This window comes from Camelina sativa, chromosome 15 (assembly GCF_030686135.1).
Source record: "Camelina sativa cultivar CO46 ecotype springtype chromosome 15, ASM3068613v1".
Classification (NCBI taxonomy): domain Eukaryota; kingdom Viridiplantae; phylum Streptophyta; class Magnoliopsida; order Brassicales; family Brassicaceae; genus Camelina; species Camelina sativa.
In genome coordinates this window covers 26780051-26800590 of record NC_141894.1, presented here as the reverse complement: position 1 = coordinate 26800590, position 20540 = coordinate 26780051, and the positions used below count along the sequence as shown (strand labels likewise).

At 36.4% G+C, this 20540-nt stretch overlaps 5 protein-coding genes across 8 annotated transcripts; all 5 read left to right on the top strand.

Annotated features, from left to right (window-relative positions):
• The first annotated feature begins 1773 nt into the window (after nt 1–1773).
• On the top strand, nt 1774–4352 carry LOC104747439 (protein FMP32, mitochondrial-like). 3 transcript variants are annotated; one of them, XM_010469072.2, is made up of 7 exons: nt 1774–2207; nt 2398–2529; nt 2630–2689; nt 3417–3502; nt 3634–3690; nt 3840–3906; nt 3999–4352. In XM_010469072.2, the coding sequence occupies exons 1-7, from the start codon at nt 2028–2030 to the stop codon at nt 4116–4118; spliced, it is 702 nt and encodes a 233-aa protein (XP_010467374.1). In that variant the 5' UTR covers nt 1774–2027; the 3' UTR covers nt 4119–4352. The 3 variants fall into 3 exon arrangements, 2 of the variants coding, with proteins under 2 accessions (XP_010467374.1, XP_087342954.1); XR_015581453.1 differs by lacking the exon at nt 3999–4352 and having other exon boundaries at nt 3417–3554; XM_087486828.1 differs by lacking the exons at nt 3634–3690; nt 3840–3906; nt 3999–4352 and having other exon boundaries at nt 3451–3535.
• A 618-nt stretch (nt 4353–4970) lies between these two features.
• Nucleotides 4971–5814, top strand: LOC109129158 (uncharacterized). Its single transcript, XM_019236812.2, has one exon. The coding sequence runs from the start codon at nt 5105–5107 to the stop codon at nt 5630–5632; it is 528 nt and encodes a 175-aa protein (XP_019092357.1). The 5' UTR covers nt 4971–5104; the 3' UTR covers nt 5633–5814.
• A 269-nt stretch (nt 5815–6083) lies between these two features.
• Nucleotides 6084–10506, top strand: LOC104748747 (DNA replication licensing factor MCM4). Of its 2 annotated transcripts, none has more exons than XM_087489629.1 (18): nt 6084–6224; nt 6311–6991; nt 7078–7206; nt 7283–7364; nt 7446–7578; nt 7658–7729; nt 7825–7947; nt 8038–8151; nt 8241–8453; nt 8560–8658; nt 8783–8943; nt 9052–9148; nt 9241–9402; nt 9506–9586; nt 9673–9751; nt 9860–9996; nt 10109–10168; nt 10281–10506. In XM_087489629.1, exons 1-18 carry the CDS (start codon nt 6188–6190, stop codon nt 10353–10355), a joined length of 2535 nt encoding a protein of 844 aa, XP_087345755.1. In that variant the 5' UTR covers nt 6084–6187; the 3' UTR covers nt 10356–10506. The 2 variants fall into 2 exon arrangements, with proteins under 2 accessions (XP_087345755.1, XP_087345756.1); XM_087489630.1 differs by having other exon boundaries at nt 6127–6224; nt 9506–9590; nt 9677–9751.
• Nucleotides 10507–12781: 2275 nt separating this feature from the next.
• LOC104747438 (purple acid phosphatase 10) lies at nt 12782–15803 on the top strand. The gene is made up of 8 exons (XM_010469071.3): nt 12782–13493; nt 13938–14138; nt 14230–14341; nt 14433–14662; nt 14785–14923; nt 15019–15239; nt 15318–15439; nt 15527–15803. The coding sequence occupies exons 1-8, from the start codon at nt 13269–13271 to the stop codon at nt 15723–15725; spliced, it is 1449 nt and encodes a 482-aa protein (XP_010467373.1). The 5' UTR covers nt 12782–13268; the 3' UTR covers nt 15726–15803.
• A 1695-nt stretch (nt 15804–17498) lies between these two features.
• LOC104747436 (external alternative NAD(P)H-ubiquinone oxidoreductase B4, mitochondrial) lies at nt 17499–20528 on the top strand. Its single transcript, XM_087489631.1, has 6 exons — nt 17499–17946; nt 18303–18591; nt 18691–19142; nt 19219–19543; nt 19660–19920; nt 20004–20528. Exons 1-6 carry the CDS (start codon nt 17858–17860, stop codon nt 20331–20333), a joined length of 1746 nt encoding a protein of 581 aa, XP_087345757.1. The 5' UTR covers nt 17499–17857; the 3' UTR covers nt 20334–20528.
• Nucleotides 20529–20540: the final 12 nt, after the last annotated feature.

Below are 20540 nucleotides of genomic sequence, written 5' to 3'. Positions count from 1 at the left end.
CTCTATTTTCGAGATAAAAGGGAGAAAAATATCAATGGGAAGGAAAAAATTCTTTAATTGGTCTGACAACTTTAGGTGAACTCCCAAATATCTTGAAGAAAAAAAATTCTTATATTAATATTAATTCATTTTGTTTATTCACACATTATATGCAGGGCAGTTTAGTCAATTTATCTACCCCCATGTGGTAGATCGAAAAAGATGTTTTATTTTGTGGTAGAAATGGAAAGTTTTAAAGCAAATGTGGTAAAATTAATAAAATTCCCAAAATTAAATCCACTTGTCCCATCCCTCTCGACTCTCTCTCTCTCTCATTCGCTTGCTTTTTTTATTCTGGGTGTTTTTTTTTTTTAAAAGGGTTTTCTAGGTTGTTGTTATTGAGATCTCCGATGAGCATGTCTAGGCGTCTGGCTTTGCTCAGTCCGCGCTTTCGGTCGCTAGACCTCGAGGTCTTAGCTCCTCTTATCGTCATCCAGTCTTGTACTGCCAAATTTCCGAGTTCACTAAAGATACAAATCATATATATATTTGTCAATAGTTTGGTTTTTGCTTAAAATAGTGCTTATATGTGATTATTACATTTGGTTTTTGCTTAAAATAGTGCTTATATGTCAATACATTTGGTTTTTGTTTCAGCTTTTTCTTAAGCTTAAACCAGGTTAAAGAACATTTGAAGCATCATCAGTATAATTCTTGGCGCCCGCTTCTACTCCGTATAGCACCGCCTAGAAAACCGTTTTGACCGCATAAAATTGTAGTATCATCATTTTAGTGTATTTTTTAAATTTTAATTGCATAAATATAAAATTTATAAGGTTTATTTCTATAAACATAATTATAAATGTTTAAAATATTATTTAAAATGAATTGAAATAATTTTTTATTTAATTTTTGTTTTTGATTTAATATTTTTATTATTCTTATACATATTTTGTATAATTATATATATATATATATACATATATAATATCATGTATATAATAGTTTATAGTGTAAACGTCTAAACCGCCTAAAACCGTCTAAATTCCGATTAGGCGTTAGGCGTTGTATCACCGTCTAGTTAACACGTAGCGCTTTGAACACTGGTATATATACTTTATATATTCGTTGAGTAATCGATGCCATAAAAAATAAACAATTAATTCGATTCGTTTATGGCATTGGTTACTCACTTACTCAACAAAGTAAGAGAGGGAATGGATGGTACGTACGTAGTAATTGGTCATGCGATAACCAAATGTTTCACGGTGGATCGTTTAGATCTCATGCATAACGAGAGCTTGAGTGACAGTCACCATATGAACAATGAGGACGTTTGACTTGCATATTTATTCAATCTCTTGTAATTATTCCTTTAGAATTGTCTCTTCAATTTGTTTACTTTTTTTTTGTTTCCTTGAAATGGTAAATTTATTAATCAACAAAAAGAAAAGTAATTACAAAAGATTTGGTAGATGGTTTTAAAAGCAGAAAAAGATGGAGAAACAACAAAATCATGAGCTTGTGAAGAAGTATCGCTCGCTATTCAGTAGTAGTATTAGGGAAAAATGTCATTGGGTCGGAAACAGAGTTCAATTGCTGACGTGTCATATTCAGACTACTGACGTGTCATATTCAGACTACTGACGTGGCATGTCAAGCTTGTCAAGGCTTGCTTACGTGACATGATATGATGACGTGTTACAATATCGCTATTACCAATTAGAAGGGAAAAAAAAAAAAAGAACTTTGCCCGCACGTAAATGGGGTGGGTTTGTGAACTTGTGATTTGGTATGTCTAAAGACTCTAAAGAAACTGATCAAGGGTAAATATGTCATTAAATACCAAAACCATTGAGAAGAGAAAGAAATCAATCTATCAAACCCAGAGAAGTAGAAGAAGAACCCTTTAGTCGTCCTCAAATCCTATCTCTCTCGATTCTCCGATTACCAAACCACCGTCTCCTCCGTCCCAAATCTGTAACGCGATTAGGTGTATTTGAGCCCGTTGTTTTCTGAGTTCTCCGGTTATTCAATTTTTCTGATCGATGACATTGTCCAAGCGTTTGGCTCTATTGGGAGCTCAATCCGCGATTTCTCTCGCTAAACCTCGAGGTCTCGGCTCCTCCCTCGGATTGATTGATCGTCGTCCGTTCCCGTACCGTTCATTTTCCGAACTCACGAAAGCTAACGGGAGACGTGCCTTTCTCGTTGATACATTGGCTCTGGTGATTTTTCATCTGTTTTCATTCTCTCTATGTAGCCTAGATCTAGAACTTTACATGAATTTGTACTAGTAATAAGCGTTTTGGAATCTCTAGTGTGTTAAGTTGCTCCAGGAGAGAGCAATGAATTGAATAATTATAGTTAGTTTCCTTGGGTCTATTTTGATGTTTTCATTTTTCTTGGTGGTGAAAGGTGAGGAGTCTTGAAGCTCAAGGTGTTCCATCAAAGCAAGCTGAGGCGATAACTTCTGCTATCACTGAGGTTTTGAATGATAGTTTGGAAAATGTCTCTGAGTCCTTCGTGTCAAAAGCAGAAATGCAGAAGGTGATATAGTTTCAATTACTGTTCTTTTAATTTGTGGTAGCCTACTGTATGAGTTAATGTAAAACTCACTTTTTCTTACTTGTGACTTGCGTGTTTGCAGATTGAAATGATTCAAGATTCAAATCTGTCAAAATTTAAATCTGAAGTAAAAAGTTCTCAGGTAACGTCGACAGCTGTAATAGTTTGATCTTACATCCATTAGTGTGTTTGTTTTTGATTACTAGTGGTTCAGAACCTTGAAAACCTCGTCGCTGTTTTGTGGGTTTATGTGCAAAAGTTTATGTTCTGTAAAAAAAAAAAAACCTTCTTGAGTTGTGCTGCGTTTACTAATCTCATATACAATGGTCTTAGTTACATTGTTGTTTAGGATTTTTACCCTGGGCTGCTCATTAGTACATACATATCCTGGAGTGTGGTATTTGCATTTAAAGTTATTCATCTTCTGCATCTTTGTTATGCTCTCTTTATGCCCGTTATGGATATGGATTAGTTTGAGAGGTTTTGTTACTTAGAAAGTAGAAAATTTAAGGTTCTTCTTGGGTTATATTGTGGAGGAGTTCAGGACGATAACACATAGAAAAGCTGTGTTTTTTTCTCTGAGTAATTTAGTTTTATGTAGGAAGAAGGTCTGTGTAGTGTTTCTTTCGAACTCTTTTTGTTGCAGCCGTTTATGAGTTGGAGTCTTAGGCATGTGTAGCGAGAATACTCAGTAAAAATGTGTTTGATTGCATCCCATTATACTGTACTTTTTCATGTCATGTTGTGTTAAACTATGTAGCACCAACATCTACTGTAAACATTTTATGCACAATAGCATTGTCTGTGCTTCCCTGTACCACAAAGTAAAAAGGATTTATGATTCCAACTCTTCTCCATTCTTTGTAAAGGAGCATCATTTTACCGTATTGCAACGTGAGACAGAAAAATTGAGAGGCGATATAGAGAAGATGCGAAGTGAGCTCCGTATTGCAACGTGAGACAGAAAAATTGAGAGGCGATATAGAGAAGATGCGAAGTGAGCTAAGGTTTGTGACCATAGTTCCCCTTGTAATATGCTTTTAACCAATCTGAAACCAAGACGTAAAGACCTCTCACTTGAAACAGGTACGAAATTGATAAGGTCACAGCTGGACAACGCTTGGATTTGAATCTTGAAAGAGGGTAAGAAAGCTCTAAATTTTGCATTGTACTCTCTTTCTATGAACATTTACCAAACGTAGCTATCTGCAAATGGAGGCATATGATGTGATTTTTAAGGCTCGACTCTAGAGTATTTGGTAATCTGGTTTTGGCTGTTTTGTTACTGGCAGTCGAATACGTGACGAGCTAGCTAATCAGAATACCGAAACAACAAACCTCACAAACAAGCTTGACAGGGTATATAGCAATAGTTTCCTTTACTCATGAACTTTTCACTATACGCTGAAACTTACGAAGATGAGAAGACATAACATGTTTTGCTTTTGCAGGAGATTCATGCGTTGAGAGCTCAGTTAGAAGCTTCAAAGTACGAGGTCATCAAATATTGCATAGGTACACTTGTGTCGATATCAGCAGTGGGACTTGCCGTTCTTCGTATCATGATTTAGGACGATCCCAATACTCAACAGTCAACAGTGCCCTGTGCTTACAGTCAACACATTGGGAACTTGTCATTTTTTTTACTTGAAACCCACCAATATGCCTTATTATTGTTTCTGGCGATCAGAGAATGTTATTGTTTCTGTGATCGAGTTTGCCATCATCCTTACTAGGACAGGCTATGAAATTTGCACCGAGAATTATGTCAATCCAAGGATTATTGATTTCTTCCATTTGCATCATTTAGTTTTCTAACGTCTGTCTAATATGATATATGCTTATGTTAGTGTAACACAATGCTACAGAAAGTGTGAAAAGTAGTTGTCGGAAGTGTTTTTGTTAGTTTCCATGGGTAAACCCATAAATTCAATTCTCCAAATTGTATAAACAATCAAAGATTTAGAGGGTAAAAAGAAAGTAAAACTGGTTGAAGATTTCTGAGCCAAAGAACAACACTTGCAAGAGTCCTCAGGCACAACGCAAACAAATGATTAGCAACATTGTAAATTTCGTAATGAAAATTGTCTAATGCTTCCTCTTGTCAAAGCGTAATTATGAGTTTCAAGAGAGTGTTATGCAAACAAACATATGGTCGGTCAGTAGGAGGAGGATACAGACGGCAAGACCGCAAGAGAGATTTTTTAAAAACTACATCTCGTTAAGAGTTTCTACAAGAGAACTGTATGACGTTTTCTTTGGTTATAAACAGCTCGCATGGTCAGTAAGAGGATACAGACGGCAAGACCGCAAGAGAGACTTTCATTAAACTACATATCGTTATGAGTTTATACAAGAGAACTTCATGACGTTTCTTATTATGTTACAAACAGCACGCATGTATAGTAAGAGGATTCGGAACGGCTATATATATCTTCCTCTTCTTCCTCAAGAGTCAAAAAAAAAAATAAATAAAAAAAAAATAAGTTGAAATTGAAACAAACAGAGTCTGTAACAAACTTTCTCCGGCGAATATCAATTCACAAAGAGGCTGAAAATGGCGAATCAGGAAAAAGAAGATCTCGTCCTCGATCTCCCGAAGTTCCTCAATCCCTCCGCCGTCGAGAGTTTCTCCGATGACATCATCTCCTCGGACGTTTTGCGCTCTGTGATTCCGCCTCCTCGCACGCTCACGTCGGAGACTGACACTGATGATGTCGTGGCGGATGCTTTAGTTCCCGTCGATGGTCACGTAACTGAAGAAGACGATGATGGTGTTGTTGTTCGCATTCTTGATGATTCGTTTTGTCGCCAGCGGATGGTGTCTTTTGGTGAAGGTTCGCGTTACTCTATCGGAGATTGTATCAATCACGATGGTGATACTGATGATGAAGATGACTATAATGATCTTGATGATGAAGATGACTATGATGATCTTGATGATGAGCTTGTTCCAAGGAGCGTGAGCAAGAAGCTTAAAAGACAGAGGATGCGGAAATTGGGGAAGAGATGTTCGTCGTATTCACAGTTGAAACCTGGGTGTGTTCGTGGCAAGCATGGGTTTGGCATCAATTTCAGATGCTGACTGATCGGTTCGATTTCTTGAAAAAATTTCATCAATGAAACGGTTTAGATTTCTCATGTTTTTTTTTGTGTAATTGGTAGCGTTGGATCTTTACTCATTGATTTGTTCTTGGATAGTTCAGTTTCTGCAATCTTGTAAAAATCGATCTTTAGGTTGTGCTACATGAATTGTATCACCTCTTTCTTTTGTAGAAGAATCAATGAAGAACAGTTAACATCAACTAACACTCTTTAGTCCATGAACAGTTTCTTCAACCAACACTCTTTAGTTCATTTGTGGATTGAATCTCTCACTAAACACTCTTTTTAGTCCATGAAGATTTGGGAATCTCTTACTCAACTAACAACACTACTTTGTCTCAGAAAAAAAATAATTCCCGGTTAAAAGATTCGGGGATCAATAGGCCTTCTAGACACAATAAATTAGAGGCCCATTAAAAGCCCATGTAATAATGGCGCCAAAATCGAGTGAAGTGTCCCGCCTAATTCATCTCTACTCACTAAGAAGCGCCGAAAGAAACCTCTCACTCCGTCTCTCTCAATTTCCCGATCAGCCATGGCTTCCGACTCTTCTCCCGGCAACCCCAACGACGGTACTAGCTCTATTCCTCTCTCTCTCTCTCTATCTCTCTTTAATTCTGAAATTGTTTTATGATTTTGACGAATCTCACTACTTCAGGTCCTTCTTCTCCCGGAGAAAATGCTTCAAGCCCTATCGGAAACACTTACTCTTCCCCCGCCGCTCTCCGCCGTCTCCACCGAGGAAGGTCCTCTACACCCACGCAGTTCGCTACTCCTCCACCACGTGTCCCCTCATCCAATTCCACTCCTCCGACATCTCGTCCTTCCGCCGCCAGATCTAAAGGAAGAAAAGTTCGCGGCAGCGGAGGTGGCGGTGGCGGCGGTGGAGACCCAGGGACACCATCGTATGCTGACGAACCTATGCCTTCTTCAGATGACGGTGAAGACGACGGCGCCGACGATGCTACTCCGACTTTCGTTTGGGGTACTAACATCAGTGTGCAGGATGTTAAATCTGCGATTGAATTGTTCGTTAAGCATTTTAGAGAAGCTAGAGAGAACAGTGATGATTTGTTTAGAGAAGGGAAGTATATGGCTTCCATACGCAAAGTGATTGAAATTGAAGGAGAGTGGATTGATGTTGATGCCTTTGATGTGTTTGATTATGATCCTGATTTGTACAACAAGATGGTTAGGTATCCTTTGGAAGTTCTCGCCATTTTCGATATTGTGCTGATGGATATTGTTTCCACGATTAATCCTTTGTTCGAGAAACATGTTCAAGTGAGGATTTTTAACCTCAGGTCATCTACTTCCATGAGAAATCTCAATCCATCTGGTTAGTATAGTTCAATTTTTTTGTTTCTTGGTTTCCTGTAGTGGCTAGCTTAGCTTATGTTTGGATGTGTGGTTTTGGTTTGTTAGATATCGAGAAGATGATCTCTTTGAAAGGTATGATTATTCGGAGTAGCTCTATCATTCCTGAAATCAGGGAAGCTGTGTTTAGGTGCCTTGTTTGTGGATACTTCTCTGACCCCATCATCGTTGATAGAGGTAATTTAAATCACTTGGACTTATCGTTTTCTGTATGTATCTGCATAGTGTCTCCTAATGTTTGTTTGATTGTTAGGCAAAATAAGCGAGCCTCCAACTTGCTTGAAACAAGAGTGCATGGCCAAGAACTCCATGACACTAGTGCACAACAGATGCAGGTAAGTTCTAGCCATATAATTTGTCATTTTGTCTGATTCTTTTTATAATCCTGTTACTTACCTTCATCATTTGTGAATCAGGTTTGCCGATAAGCAGATTGTGAGGCTTCAGGAAACGCCTGATGAGATTCCAGAAGGAGGAACACCTCACACAGTTAGCCTGTTACTGCATGATAAGCTAGTTGATAATGGAAAGCCTGGTGATAGAATTGAGGTAAGTGCAGTAATTTTATGAGGGTAGTATATGTGTTACTATGATTCTGGTTGACAAACAAAGCTTGTTATCTGGACAGGTCACTGGAATTTACAGAGCAATGACTGTCCGAGTGGGGCCTGCTCACAGGACTGTGAAATCTGTGTTTAAGGCATGTCATCTTATTTTTCTTCTGATATTAATTCCTGTTTATTCTTATTACGTTCTGACATTATCATTATGCTTTCTTATGAACGTTGAGTACAGACCTACATCGATTGCCTTCACATAAAGAAAGCAAGTAAGTTAAGAATGTCTGCTGAGGATCCTATGGATGTTGACAATAGTCTGCGTAGAGTCGATGAAGATGTCGAGTTAGATGAGGAGAAGGTTCGTCATCTTTTCAACTAGATAGATGTTTTTTTCTGTAACTTATTCCTTCGCCCTTCCATTCCAACCAAGTTTCATGTTAATTTTCAGCTGAGGAAGTTTCAGGAACTCTCTAAACAACCAGATATATATGAGAGACTTAGTAGATCACTAGCACCAAACATCTGGGAGTTGGATGATGTTAAAAAGGGTCTTCTGTGCCAGGTAATGTAACGCTTTTGATATTTGATTATGGTTTAGCAAAGTCCAAACAACATTGGTTCCTTTTAATGAGACAAATTCTAATCGTGAAGCTTTTTGGAGGGAATGCTTTGAACTTGGCATCTGGTGCTAATTTTCGTGGTGACATTAACATCTTGCTTGTTGGTGACCCTGGTACAAGCAAGTCCCAGCTGCTCCAGTACATTCATAAGCTTTCACCCCGTGGAATTTATACAAGTGGGCGAGGTAGCTCAGCTGTTGGTTTGACAGCTTATGTAGCTAAAGATCCTGAGACAGGAGAAACTGTATGTTAATCTTGTCTTCAATCTTTTTGTACTCAGCTGGCTTTTTCGTTGCATCTTCAGTGTCTTCTTAAACATGAACTTTTAACGTGAATGCTACATTGTTTAGGTTTTGGAGAGTGGAGCTCTTGTTCTTAGTGACCGAGGTATCTGTTGCATTGATGAATTTGACAAAATGTCTGACAGTGCGAGGAGCATGCTTCATGAGGTTTGTTGCTTTATCTTTCTTATCCTTGCTCAAAGTCGTAGCTTACAGTGTCTAGGTGCCCCTTGTTAATGTGGTATCTAGTACATATAGATTGCATTACTGATAAACATCGTTTCTCTGTCAGGTGATGGAACAGCAGACTGTTTCAATAGCAAAGGCTGGTATTATTGCATCTCTAAATGCCAGAACCTCTGTGTTGGCTTGTGCAAATCCTAGTGGCTCACGCTATAATCCCCGGCTTTCTGTTATTGAGAATATTCACCTTCCTCCAACCTTGCTTTCTAGGTATGCTGCAATACTTCAAACAAAGTGACATTATTTTTCTGAAGTCAAATTATTCCCTCATCTTCATCACCGTTGGTTTTACTAATTTTATCTTATTTTGCTTCTTAGATTCGATTTGATCTACTTGATTCTTGACAAGCCCGATGAGCAGACTGACCGAAGGCTTGCGAAGCATATTGTGGCCCTACATTTTGAGAATGCCGAGGTCTTCTTATATTATATCTTATGATATGTTGTCAGATATTTGTGTTTTGCTTTTATCTTACTTCATTGGTATCATTTTGTGTCAATCTGCAGAGTGCTCAGGAGGAAGCTATAGATATTACTACTCTGACAACGTACGTTAGCTATGCCCGCAAGAACATTCATCCCAAACTATCAGATGAAGCTGCAGAGGAGTTGACCCGAGGATATGTTGAGCTGAGAAAAGCAGGGAAGTTTGCCGGTAGTAGCAAAAAGGTGTGCCCTCAGAAACTTCAATATGTTTTCTATGTTGTAGCCAAAGCTCATAAAAATGCTATGATTAGTCTAACGCCTTAAAAATCTCTGAATTTTGGCACAGGTCATAACAGCAACTCCTAGGCAGATTGAAAGTTTGATCAGACTTAGTGAGGCCTTGGCTCGGATGCGCTTCTCCGAATGGGTTAGTTAAACACTCGTATTAAGTCTTTGATGCAATTTCCTTTAATCGTTATAAACCAACTGAAACGGTTCTTGCGATGTATAAAGGTAGAAAAACATGACGTGGACGAGGCATTTCGACTTCTCAGAGTTGCAATGCAGCAATCAGCAACCGATCACGCCACAGGTAATTTCTTCACAGTAACTTTCAAACCCATTATATGGTCATGAGGATAAAATATTAGCATTCAATACCAACTCTAACAATAAAACACCTGTAATTATTTTGGTGAAGGGACCATTGACATGGACTTGATAAATACTGGAGTGTCAGCAAGTGAGAGAATGAGACGTGATATCTTTGTGTCGTCAATTCGAGACATAGCTCTTGAGAAGATGCAAATAGGAGGATCATCAATGCGCTTATCCGAGGTATTCATGCTTTGATCCTTTATTTTCCTTATTTGCTATATCCCCCAAAGCAAATAAATCATTCTACTTTTAGTGAAACAATTCTAAGTACCAATGGTGAAATATTGTGCAGTTACTGGAAGAACTGAAGAAGCATAGAGGCAACATAAGCACCGAAATCCATCTTCATGATGTGAGTCGTCATCATTAAGAAAATATTTTTGCTGCATATCAAAAGTTTTGATCTTTTCATTAAAGGACAGAGGAACTAACAAAGTATTTGTTCTTGTGACGCATTAAAACAGGTAAGGAAGGCAGTCGCAACGCTAGCCAGTGAAGGATTTCTGGTAGCTGAAGGTGATAGGATCAAGAGAGTATAATCACAGATTCATGAAGAAAACTTTGGAAATTTAAGTAGGCATTATTAATAGGATACCCATCTCTGCCCATCTTTTAACTATTTGTGAATTTGTAATGAGATTTAACTTTTAAAAGATAATCTATCTAATACATTTTGAATGTTTCTTTATATATATTTTATCTTTAATTACTTATTAATTATCAGAAACTCTTAACTTCTAACTAGTAAATTATAAGTACATATGAAAAATAACATGCTATTGGAATTGCTCTCCATAGGAGTTAAACAAAGAGTATTATTGTTCATACTCATCCAAAAAGTAACCCCAAACCATTGTGTTTGCTCCCATTTGCTATTTTTTTATTTTCCCTCATTTTTGGTCATTAGTTAAAAAGTAATATTGTGAAAGGCTAAAATATTAATTTTTTCTATTATTGAAAGTAAATATTGCAAAATATTTGACACATGAAAAATGACAATTCTCATAAATACCACTTCAGTTACCTTTATTAATTTTATTTTTAAAAATATCACTTAAATATTTTTTACACCACTAAACTAAAACTAAACCTAATTTAAACATTATAAGCTAAACTCTAAATCCCAAACACTAAATTCTACTAACCTAAACTCAAAAGCTAATAATTCATAACCCTTGAAAATCAATTTATGTTTGTGGTATTTTCGAAAAACCAAAAATGTTGGTACAACATAAAACTAACCGTGATAATTTATGAAACAAAACTTGAAAATATGATATTTCCAGGAATTTCTCGTGAAAAAAAACACAAGAAAAATCATAGCCTTGGTGTATGTGATTCTCTTGAACATGAGCATAGACAATGCTAGGTTTATTAACGATAGAAGAAATACATTGCTTCTAACTTAACTAGTCTTGTATCCCCCTAAACTGAATTGATCGAGTTAGCTATATTTTCGTATGATATCATACTTTTTTTTTTGTTTTTTTTGGAAAAGCGATTTATAATCATTTTCAAAGTTTGGGCATTGCAATTACAAACTTTTTGGCATGAAAAGTTGGATTGTACAAAAGAAGAAAGTTAGTTAAAAGATTGAAACTGGGTCCACGTATCGAACATTATTGGATTTAGATAGATATGGTATGGTCTAAATGAGAAGTGATCATTCGTCAAAAAAAGGTGAATAAGAAAGAAAAATAAAGGTGAACGATTCGATTGGTCTCAACTTTTTTCGTCTCTTATTCGTTGAGGACGTGGAACTCGTTGCTCCTTACCTCTCTTAGTGCTTTCATCTCTCTCACTAAACCTAGTCTTCTTATTAAGTCAACTATATAGGTTGTATATTTTGATACTGCCTAGGCAAATGATTCGGTTTGTCACTGATACTGATAGATGATCAACCCCAAAGCACATGTATATAGATTAAAAATTAAAAGAAATTGTTTATCTAACAAAACGGATCGGATCACGAATACTACAATTTCTTTTGAAGTTTCTAGTTGACAAAAACAAATAGTATAACTAACTAATAAAAAGAAACTTTTAAGAGGTTTGAAAATGTTATTCATGAATAATATATGTTAATAATTACACATATTGTTGGTTTATTTGATATGATACTATTGATAGAAAAACAACTGTTAATAATAAAGATAAATTTGTAAAATGATAGAATTACCCCCACTGTTTGCTACCATAAACACTTGTGAAACAAACTTTTGATTTGGAGCTATTCAAACGTTATAGAGTATTACATAAAAAGGATTTTCGAAAATGGTGTCTAATGCGAAAATGGTGCCTAATGCGATCATTACCATCCACATATGTGACATTTATATGGATGTCTATTTCGTTAATTACGCGTACTATTATTTTTCTTTTCTTTTTTGCAAAATTTTCTGAATCAATCATACTGCACAATCGTTGTGGGAATGGAATAGATCCTTTATCATTTGTCCAGCAATAAGCATATGCCTTGGTTGACGACCTAAGCCTATTGAAGCATATCTTTTTTTTCTTTAAGCATATCATTAATTATTATTAGTTTAAAGATAGATTGCGACTGGTTTATTTTAGTTTTAATGCTTAGAAAAAAAATTGATATGGATGTACTAAGAAAAATACTCATATTTATTTATCAAAAGAAAAAAAATAACTCTTATTTCTAATTTAGACCTAATGAAAAAACAATAATACATCCAATACCCATATAATATAGTAATATACGATTGACAAATAGTACAAAAAAAAATTAGATCTTATTGGTCATTCACTTATAGTTATACATTCCAATATAGGTGTACATTTCAACAAATTTACACAAAATAAAATTGTAGTAAGAGACTAGATTCAATGGAACTTGGTGGGATAGTACTCGAATTAAATTTTCTTGTCCCTCCACAAAAGCAGAAAATGAAAATAACACTTGCGTAGACTTAATAAGAGAGAGCGTGGGTTCAAAACTGAATGTGCACCCAGTGATTTTAGTCAGACTTTTACGCCACACTACTTCTTTTTGTCCTTCTAAACGGCATGATATTTTTACATTCTTGAAACAAAATGCCAAAATCAAGAAGTTGACGTCAAAAAAAAGAAAAGAAAGTTGACTAAAAATACAAAATACAGAATTAAAGAAAATAAAACACAAGACAACAAAAGAGGAAGCATAGATTCGTGTGTCACGCACCAGACGATTTATATCATTAAATATAAAATCTTCCAACCGATCGTTCGTTTTGAATCGTTTCGTTCGTCTAAAGATACATTTTTTTTTTGTTTTTTTTTGGGTCAAACAATACAAAGTTAAGGATATGTTCATAGAATAATACCTTTTTTCCCAACGAAACAGTGTTGGCGACACGCCTCCACTAACGAATATTCCGTTCCTTCTCAATCCCCCTTCATACATTTCCCGTCTCTTCCTTTTATAAGGTTTCATTTTCCCCTTCTTTATGGGAAAAAATAAAAAAGAAAAATCTGAGAAAAACATGGATCGTGTCGGAAAATTAGATTTCTTTTCCTATGTTCTTGTTCTGTGTTTTGTCTTCAACAGCTTAGTGTTGCTTTGTAATGGAGGCATCACCAGTAGTTTTGTCAGAAAATTGGAGAAAACCATTGATATGCCTCTTGATAGCGATGTTTTTCGTGTTCCATGTGGATACAATGCTCCTCAACAGGTTTCACCATTTTCTTTCTTATCATATATATATATTTCTAAAATCAGTAGTCATTTTTATTTGTTGTGGGTTCTGCTTATAATGATTTAAAGTTTGAAGCTTTTTGGTGGGTTTTAGTTACCTTTTCAATATAATATTAGGTTTCTCTAATATCATCAATCTTTTTAACTCAGTTTTGTTGTGGGTTCTGTTTATAATTATTAAATTTTTGAAGCTTTTTTTGTTAGTTACCACCTCTAGAAGTGGTGGTTGGTGGTGTTTTTTTAGTTTAATATTAGGTTTCACTTTTTCTTTTGTTCTATTGGCAAAAAGCTCTTATTTGGAACAATTCGGATTTGTATCATTGCTTATTGGAAGTTTTATAAAAGATATGTACATTTTTTTGTTTTGTTTCTTATTTGTGATCTTAATGGGTGTTTTTTTTTTTTATTTGGGGGCAAAAAGGTGCATATAACACAAGGAGATGTAGAAGGGAAGGCAGTGATAGTGTCTTGGGTGACACAAGAAGCTAAAGGATCTAACAAAGTCGTTTACTGGAAAGAGAATAGCTCCAAAAAGCACAAAGCCTATGGCAAAACCAATACTTACAAGTATTACAATTATACTTCCGGTTATATCCATCATTGCCCCATCAGAAACTTAGAGGTTCATCATCATCATCACCATCATCATCATTGTCATAACATATGCTATTGTTTGTTGTTGTTATCTGATGTTGTGGTCCTCTGTTTTGCAGTATGACTCCAAGTACTATTACGTAGTAGGTGTGGGAGAAACAGAGCGTATGTTCTGGTTCTTCACTCCTCCTGAGATTGGTCCTGATGTTCCCTACACATTTGGTCTTATTGGTACTGTCTGTCATCATGGTTTTAACAAAAAGGCTATTTATTGTCCTCTGGCCTGGACTTGATCTTGTCATGCAAATTGTTGTTTTTGCAGGGGATCTTGGGCAAAGTTTTGACTCAAACATAACCTTAACACATTATGAGAATAACCCAACTACAGGGCAAGCGGTTTTGTTTGTCGGGGATATCTCATACGCTGATAATTATCCATATCATGACAACAGGAGATGGGACAGTTGGGGAAGATTTGCTGAAAGAAGCACAGCATATCAACCTTGGATTTGGACCACTGGAAACCATGAACTTGATTTTGCCCCCGAAATTGTAAGGCTTCTTCTTTCTTTTTGCCTTTAGGCTTAAAAAAATGCTATAAGATCATTTAGTTAGACTAGGCATTACATGGACTAGACTGAGATTGAGATGGATTGTTGTTATGCAATGTGTAGGGGGAAAACAGACCGTTTAAGCCATTCAAGCATAGGTACCGTACTCCTTACAGATCATCAGGCAGCACAGAACCATTCTGGTACTCGATTAAGAGAGGACCGGCTTACATAATCGTGCTAGCTTCATATTCAGCATATGGCAAGGCATCTTAAACATATTTGAGCCTTTTCGTGTGATATCATTAAACCAAGAGTAAGAGAATCTGAAATATTCTTATCTTTCTTGGACGACAGGAAAATACACGCCGCAATACCAATGGCTCGAAGAAGAGTTCCCAAAGGTTAACAGGTCCGAAACTCCGTGGTTGATCGTTCTTATGCATTCACCATGGTACAACAGCTACGATTATCATTACATGGAAGGCGAAACCATGAGGGTGATGTATGAGGCATGGTTTATCAAGTACAAAGTAGATGTTGTTTTTGCAGGTCATGTCCACGCCTACGAAAGATCAGTAAGATCAATAACTTTTGGCTCATCATGTTTCTTTTAAACTATAGATGCTGAGAAATGTGAGCTATTGTGAAACCAGGAACGTGTATCAAACATAGCTTATAATGTAGTTAACGGCATTTGCACTCCAGTCAAAGATCAATCAGCTCCGGTTTATATCACCATTGGTGATGGAGGAAATATCGAAGGATTGGCCACTAAGTAAGCTAAACTATCAAACATATCTGCCCAGTGAACACAAGTTTCTAGTAGAGACTAAAGATGAGATTGAATGGTGTTTTTTTGTAGAATGACTGAGCCTCAGCCTAAGTACTCTGCCTTCAGAGAAGCGAGCTTCGGGCACGCGATATTCTCGATAAAGAACAGGACACATGCACGCTATGGATGGCATAGGAACCAAGATGGTTACGCCGTGGAGGGTGACAGAATGTGGTTTTATAATAGATTCTGGCATCCCATTGATGATTCTCCTACTTATGATTCTTGAGAACCAAAGAATCTGATTTGTTGTATCTCTATGATTCAATAACCATTAATAAATGCAATGTGAGTGAGTTTGTGTGCCTCTACTTGTTTAAGACCAAACGTACGTTAATCACACACAAAAATTTAGTAGAAGAGTATAGGTGAGAATGAGTTCCGTTCGTTCAGTAGAGTTGTGCTTTTTCACCTTATCTTATTCACACAACTTTGGTTCTAATAGTTATGTTTAATTAATCTTTTATTTTTAGAAGTTGTATATTTTTATTATAATTATTGGTTGATAAGTTTTCACTCAAGATGATAGTTTTTGTTATTTTAAAATTTTTGTATCAAAAACTTGCATTTACTTATTATAATATTTTGTTTGATATTCTCATTTAGGATTTAAAATCACTTCGTCATAATATTTTTATTAGTAATATATATATCAATAAATGTTATGATATTTGTTACATTTTACTATAATTGTTTATAAAATATCTTATACTTATAATAAAGTATATACAAATAAATTTACAAGGTTGCCTCGATTCATTATGACTTTTCATTTTTTAACTAAGAGTTAAATATTTTTGCCATAATATTTTTTATTATAAATTTTTATTTTGATGATTGTGTTTTTTTAACTCACAGTTACATATGTTTAATATTTATATAGTTTTATAAGTTTGGATATTTAATTTAATTTTACTTGAAATACTTTCTCGCAACATCACAGAGGCCTGGATCTTAGTATTTATATTATCCAACCGCTGGTGAATATATTTTTTGCACATAGTTGGTACATTTAATTTAAGACTAAGTATTACCGGCGCTATAGCGCAATTCTTTTTAAAAAATGATATAAAATGTTAAGTTCTTAAACGATATTAATGTATGGTGTTTATACGGTTCAAATTACTATTTTAAATCTAATATTGATAGTAAATTGGACAAAAATATATTCTAATCATCTGCCATTTCTTATCTGACTCGGCGATATATTTGAGATCACAACCTGAAATCTATCACTCAGCGATAGGAAGGGAGGAAGAATAAGAGAGAATGAAACAAGTTAACCTAGAAGCTTCATCTGCGTCAGCTTCCAACAACAACAAGACAAAGGAGAATGATAATGGGCCGAAGGCGAAGTCAAAATCCATTTAAGCAAATGTGGAAACCATGACACCTGAGCCCATTAAGACTTCTGAGCCCATTAAGAAGAATTTAAACCCAAAAAAAAAAGGAAGCTACCGTGAAGTTTACTAAAAGCAAAAGCAACTACAACTGTCTAGTCAAGACATTGTGCTGACCTAAGAGGTTCAAATGTCTAGACTTTAGAGAATGATGATACTCATTAACCTAATTCAATATCTATGAAAAAGATTAAAGGAACAATAATATAATTGCCAAGGTAAGGAGAAAATAATAAAAAAGTCATGAACTTTTCTTCTTCGTTTATGCATTGATTATCAAGTTTTCTTCAACTTCGCAAATAAAATTTGGGTATCGTATCATCCGTTGAAAAAAATTGGGTACCATCACAACAAACTGAATACAGCATTAAAGAGAAATTATGAGATTTTAAACTTTTTTTTTTTTTGTCAACAAAAAATCAACTCAAACGAGTCAATTGGGTGGAAAATTGTTTACAAACAAAACATGGTGTAAAGATTTTAAACTTTTAATATTCTAACCTTTTTTTGACAAATAACTTGCAATTAAAAAATAACAAGCAACTCTACCCAAATATTTGGTGTTGTCTATTTCTTTGTGAATATATATGTCCAGAGAACACGGAACATAATGTCGTTTGATGTCTCGAGTTTTCGAGAAAAGTCAAACCCTAAAAAAATCTGCTCTTTATTTACTTTTTTTTTTTTTTGTTTTCCAATAATAAGAGTATTAATAAATGATATATTCCAAAATTTACTTGGGCGTTACTCCAAATTTTCCTAATACCTCGCTGTCTTTTCTTTTTCTTTTTCTTTTTAATTTGTTTTGTGTGCACCGGCGGCCTCTCACATACCCTAAAGTAGCTTGATAGTTTCCATATTGCATATTCACATTCTTCGCAGCCTCTCTTACAAAACTCTCTCAGCTTTGTTTTGGATCTGAGCGAGAGAGGTTGAAAAACTATTTGCCGAATCATCTAACATGAGTTTCCATAGCTTTTACAAGAGAGCTTTTAGCTTGTTCAAGGCTTACCCTTCTGCTTCCAAGCTTCTTGTTGTCAGCACCTTCAGGTCTCTCCTTATTTTTGCTTTAGATCTGGTTCACCATTCTACACATCTTCTTTTTAATTCTTCTTTCAGCTATATATTTTCTTAATTTTCTCATCCTCCCTTCATATTATTAGTCTTGTGATATTTTTGACCTCTCTCTTATATGCATGAATGAATCCGATTTTTCGTTTTTTTTTTATTGTGATGCATGACAATGAATACCAGCTTCATACTTTTTTTTTCTTTTCAGTTCAAATCCATGTGTTTTGGTAACGTACTTCATTAGATTCGGTTTTAAACAAGTCTTAGAACCTCTAATCATTATTTAAGTTTATGTCTGTATCCTCTTTCTGATCTTTATGTATTTTTTTGTGCAGCGGTGGTGGTGTACTGGTGTATTCGGACTCGAGTCCATTGAGACGTTTATTACACGCAGACGCAACTCTTGATGAAAATGGCCAACCAATAAGGAAGAAGAAGGTGGTCGTTCTCGGGAGTGGATGGAGCGGCTACAGCTTCTTGAGTTACTTGAACAACCCTAACTATGATGTTCAAATTGTCTCTCCTCGTAACTTTTTCCTCTTCACTCCTCTCTTGCCAAGTGTTACCAATGGCACTGTTGAAGCTCGTAGCATTGTTGAACCCATTCGTGGTCTTATGCGCAAGGTCACCATCTAACCCTTGCAGCCTCTCATCTTATTAATTATTATTATTATTATTCAAGTTTTTGAGATTTTCATAATATTCTGTTCCTAAACATTTCAGAAAGGATTTGAGTACACAGAAGCAGAGTGTGTCAAGATTGATGCATCGAACAAGAAAATCCACTGCCGGTCCAAGGATGGGTCAAGTCTTAAGGGCACGGCTGAGTTTGACATGGATTATGACATTTTAGTCATAGCTGTTGGAGCTAAGCCTAACACATTCAACACCCCTGGAGTTGAGGAACATGCCTTTTTCCTCAAAGAAGCGGAGGATGCTCTTAACATCCGTCATTCAGTCATCGACTGTTTCGAGAGAGCCTCTCTTCCGAATCTAACTGAAGAAGAGAGGAAAAAGATTCTGCATTTTGTTGTGGTTGGTGGTGGACCAACTGGGGTCGAGTTCTCAGCTGAGCTTCATGATTTCTTAGTCGATGATGTGGCTAAGATATACCCAAAGGTCCAAGAGTTCACAAGAATCACTCTTCTTGAAGCAGGCGACCACATTCTCAACATGTAAGTTTCCACTCAAGCTTCTATAAACTGCTGCTTTTTCTTTGTAAGAATGTTTTGGCTCTATTTTCCTATACAGGTTTGACAAGAGGATCACTGCTTTTGCCGAGGAAAAGTTCCAAAGAGACGGTATTGATTTGAAGACAGGGTCAATGGTTGTGGGAGTGACTGCGGATGAGATATCCACAAAGGAAAGAGAAACTGGCAAAGTTGTCTCTGAACCTTATGGTATGGTTGTGTGGTCAACAGGAATTGGTTCACGTCCTGTCATCAGAGACTTTATGCAGCAGATTGGTCAGGGGCAGAGGCGTGTGTTGGCAACTGATGAATGGCTTAGAGTGGAGGGTTGCGACAGTGTGTATGCTTTAGGTGATACTGCAACGATCAACCAACGCAGAGTCATGGTACCATCTCAACACACCCATATGTATATATATTATTATATACACGTTTCCCTTGTGACAAAACCTTGTGAGATGAAGACTGACTGTGTGTTGTCCTAATGTTGTTGAACAAACAGGAAGATATAGCTGCGATTTTCAGCAAAGCAGACAAGGGAAATACAGGAACATTGAACAAGAAAGATTTCAATGGTGTGGTGAAAGACATTTGCCAGAGGTACCCTCAGGTGGAGCTTTACTTGAAGAAGAATAAACTGAAGAACATTGCACACTTGCTCAAGAGTGCAAATGGTGAGGACACACAAGTAAATATCGAAAAGTTTAAGCAAGCCCTCTCTGAAGTGGATTCGCAGATGAAGAACCTTCCAGCAACTGCACAGGTAAGCAAATAATTCCACAACATGGAATGAATTCAATCCAAGAGAGAGATGTTGATTAATGAGATATATATAACTGCATGCAGGTAGCATCACAACAAGGGAAGTACCTCGCAAAGTGCTTTAACCGAATGGAGAAGTGTGAGAAGAAGCCAGAGGGGCCGTTGAGGTTCAGAGGAGAGGGTCGACACAGGTTCCAACCATTCAGGTACAAACATTTTGGATCGTTTGCTCCGCTGGGAGGGGAACAGACAGCAGCTGAACTGCCAGGGGATTGGGTCTCCATAGGACACAGCAGCCAGTGGCTCTGGTACTCTGTCTACGCCAGCAAACTGGTGAGCTGGCGCACGAGGATGCTCGTTATCTCTGACTGGACTAGACGCTTTGTCTTTGGCCGTGACTCCAGCAGCATCTAATCTTGAGCAAAATTCTCTTTCCCCTCCCCCCATTTTTTGTTATTTTTAGTTCTACGTACGGTCATTCTTGTCTTTTTTATCAACTCAAAAACCGAAATCAGAGGGAATTTTGGATCTATCTATATACCCTCTCAAGTCTTTATGTATGTTTTTTTTTTAACATTTAGTTCCTTAATAACCGACGAGATCACACTACACAACCACTTC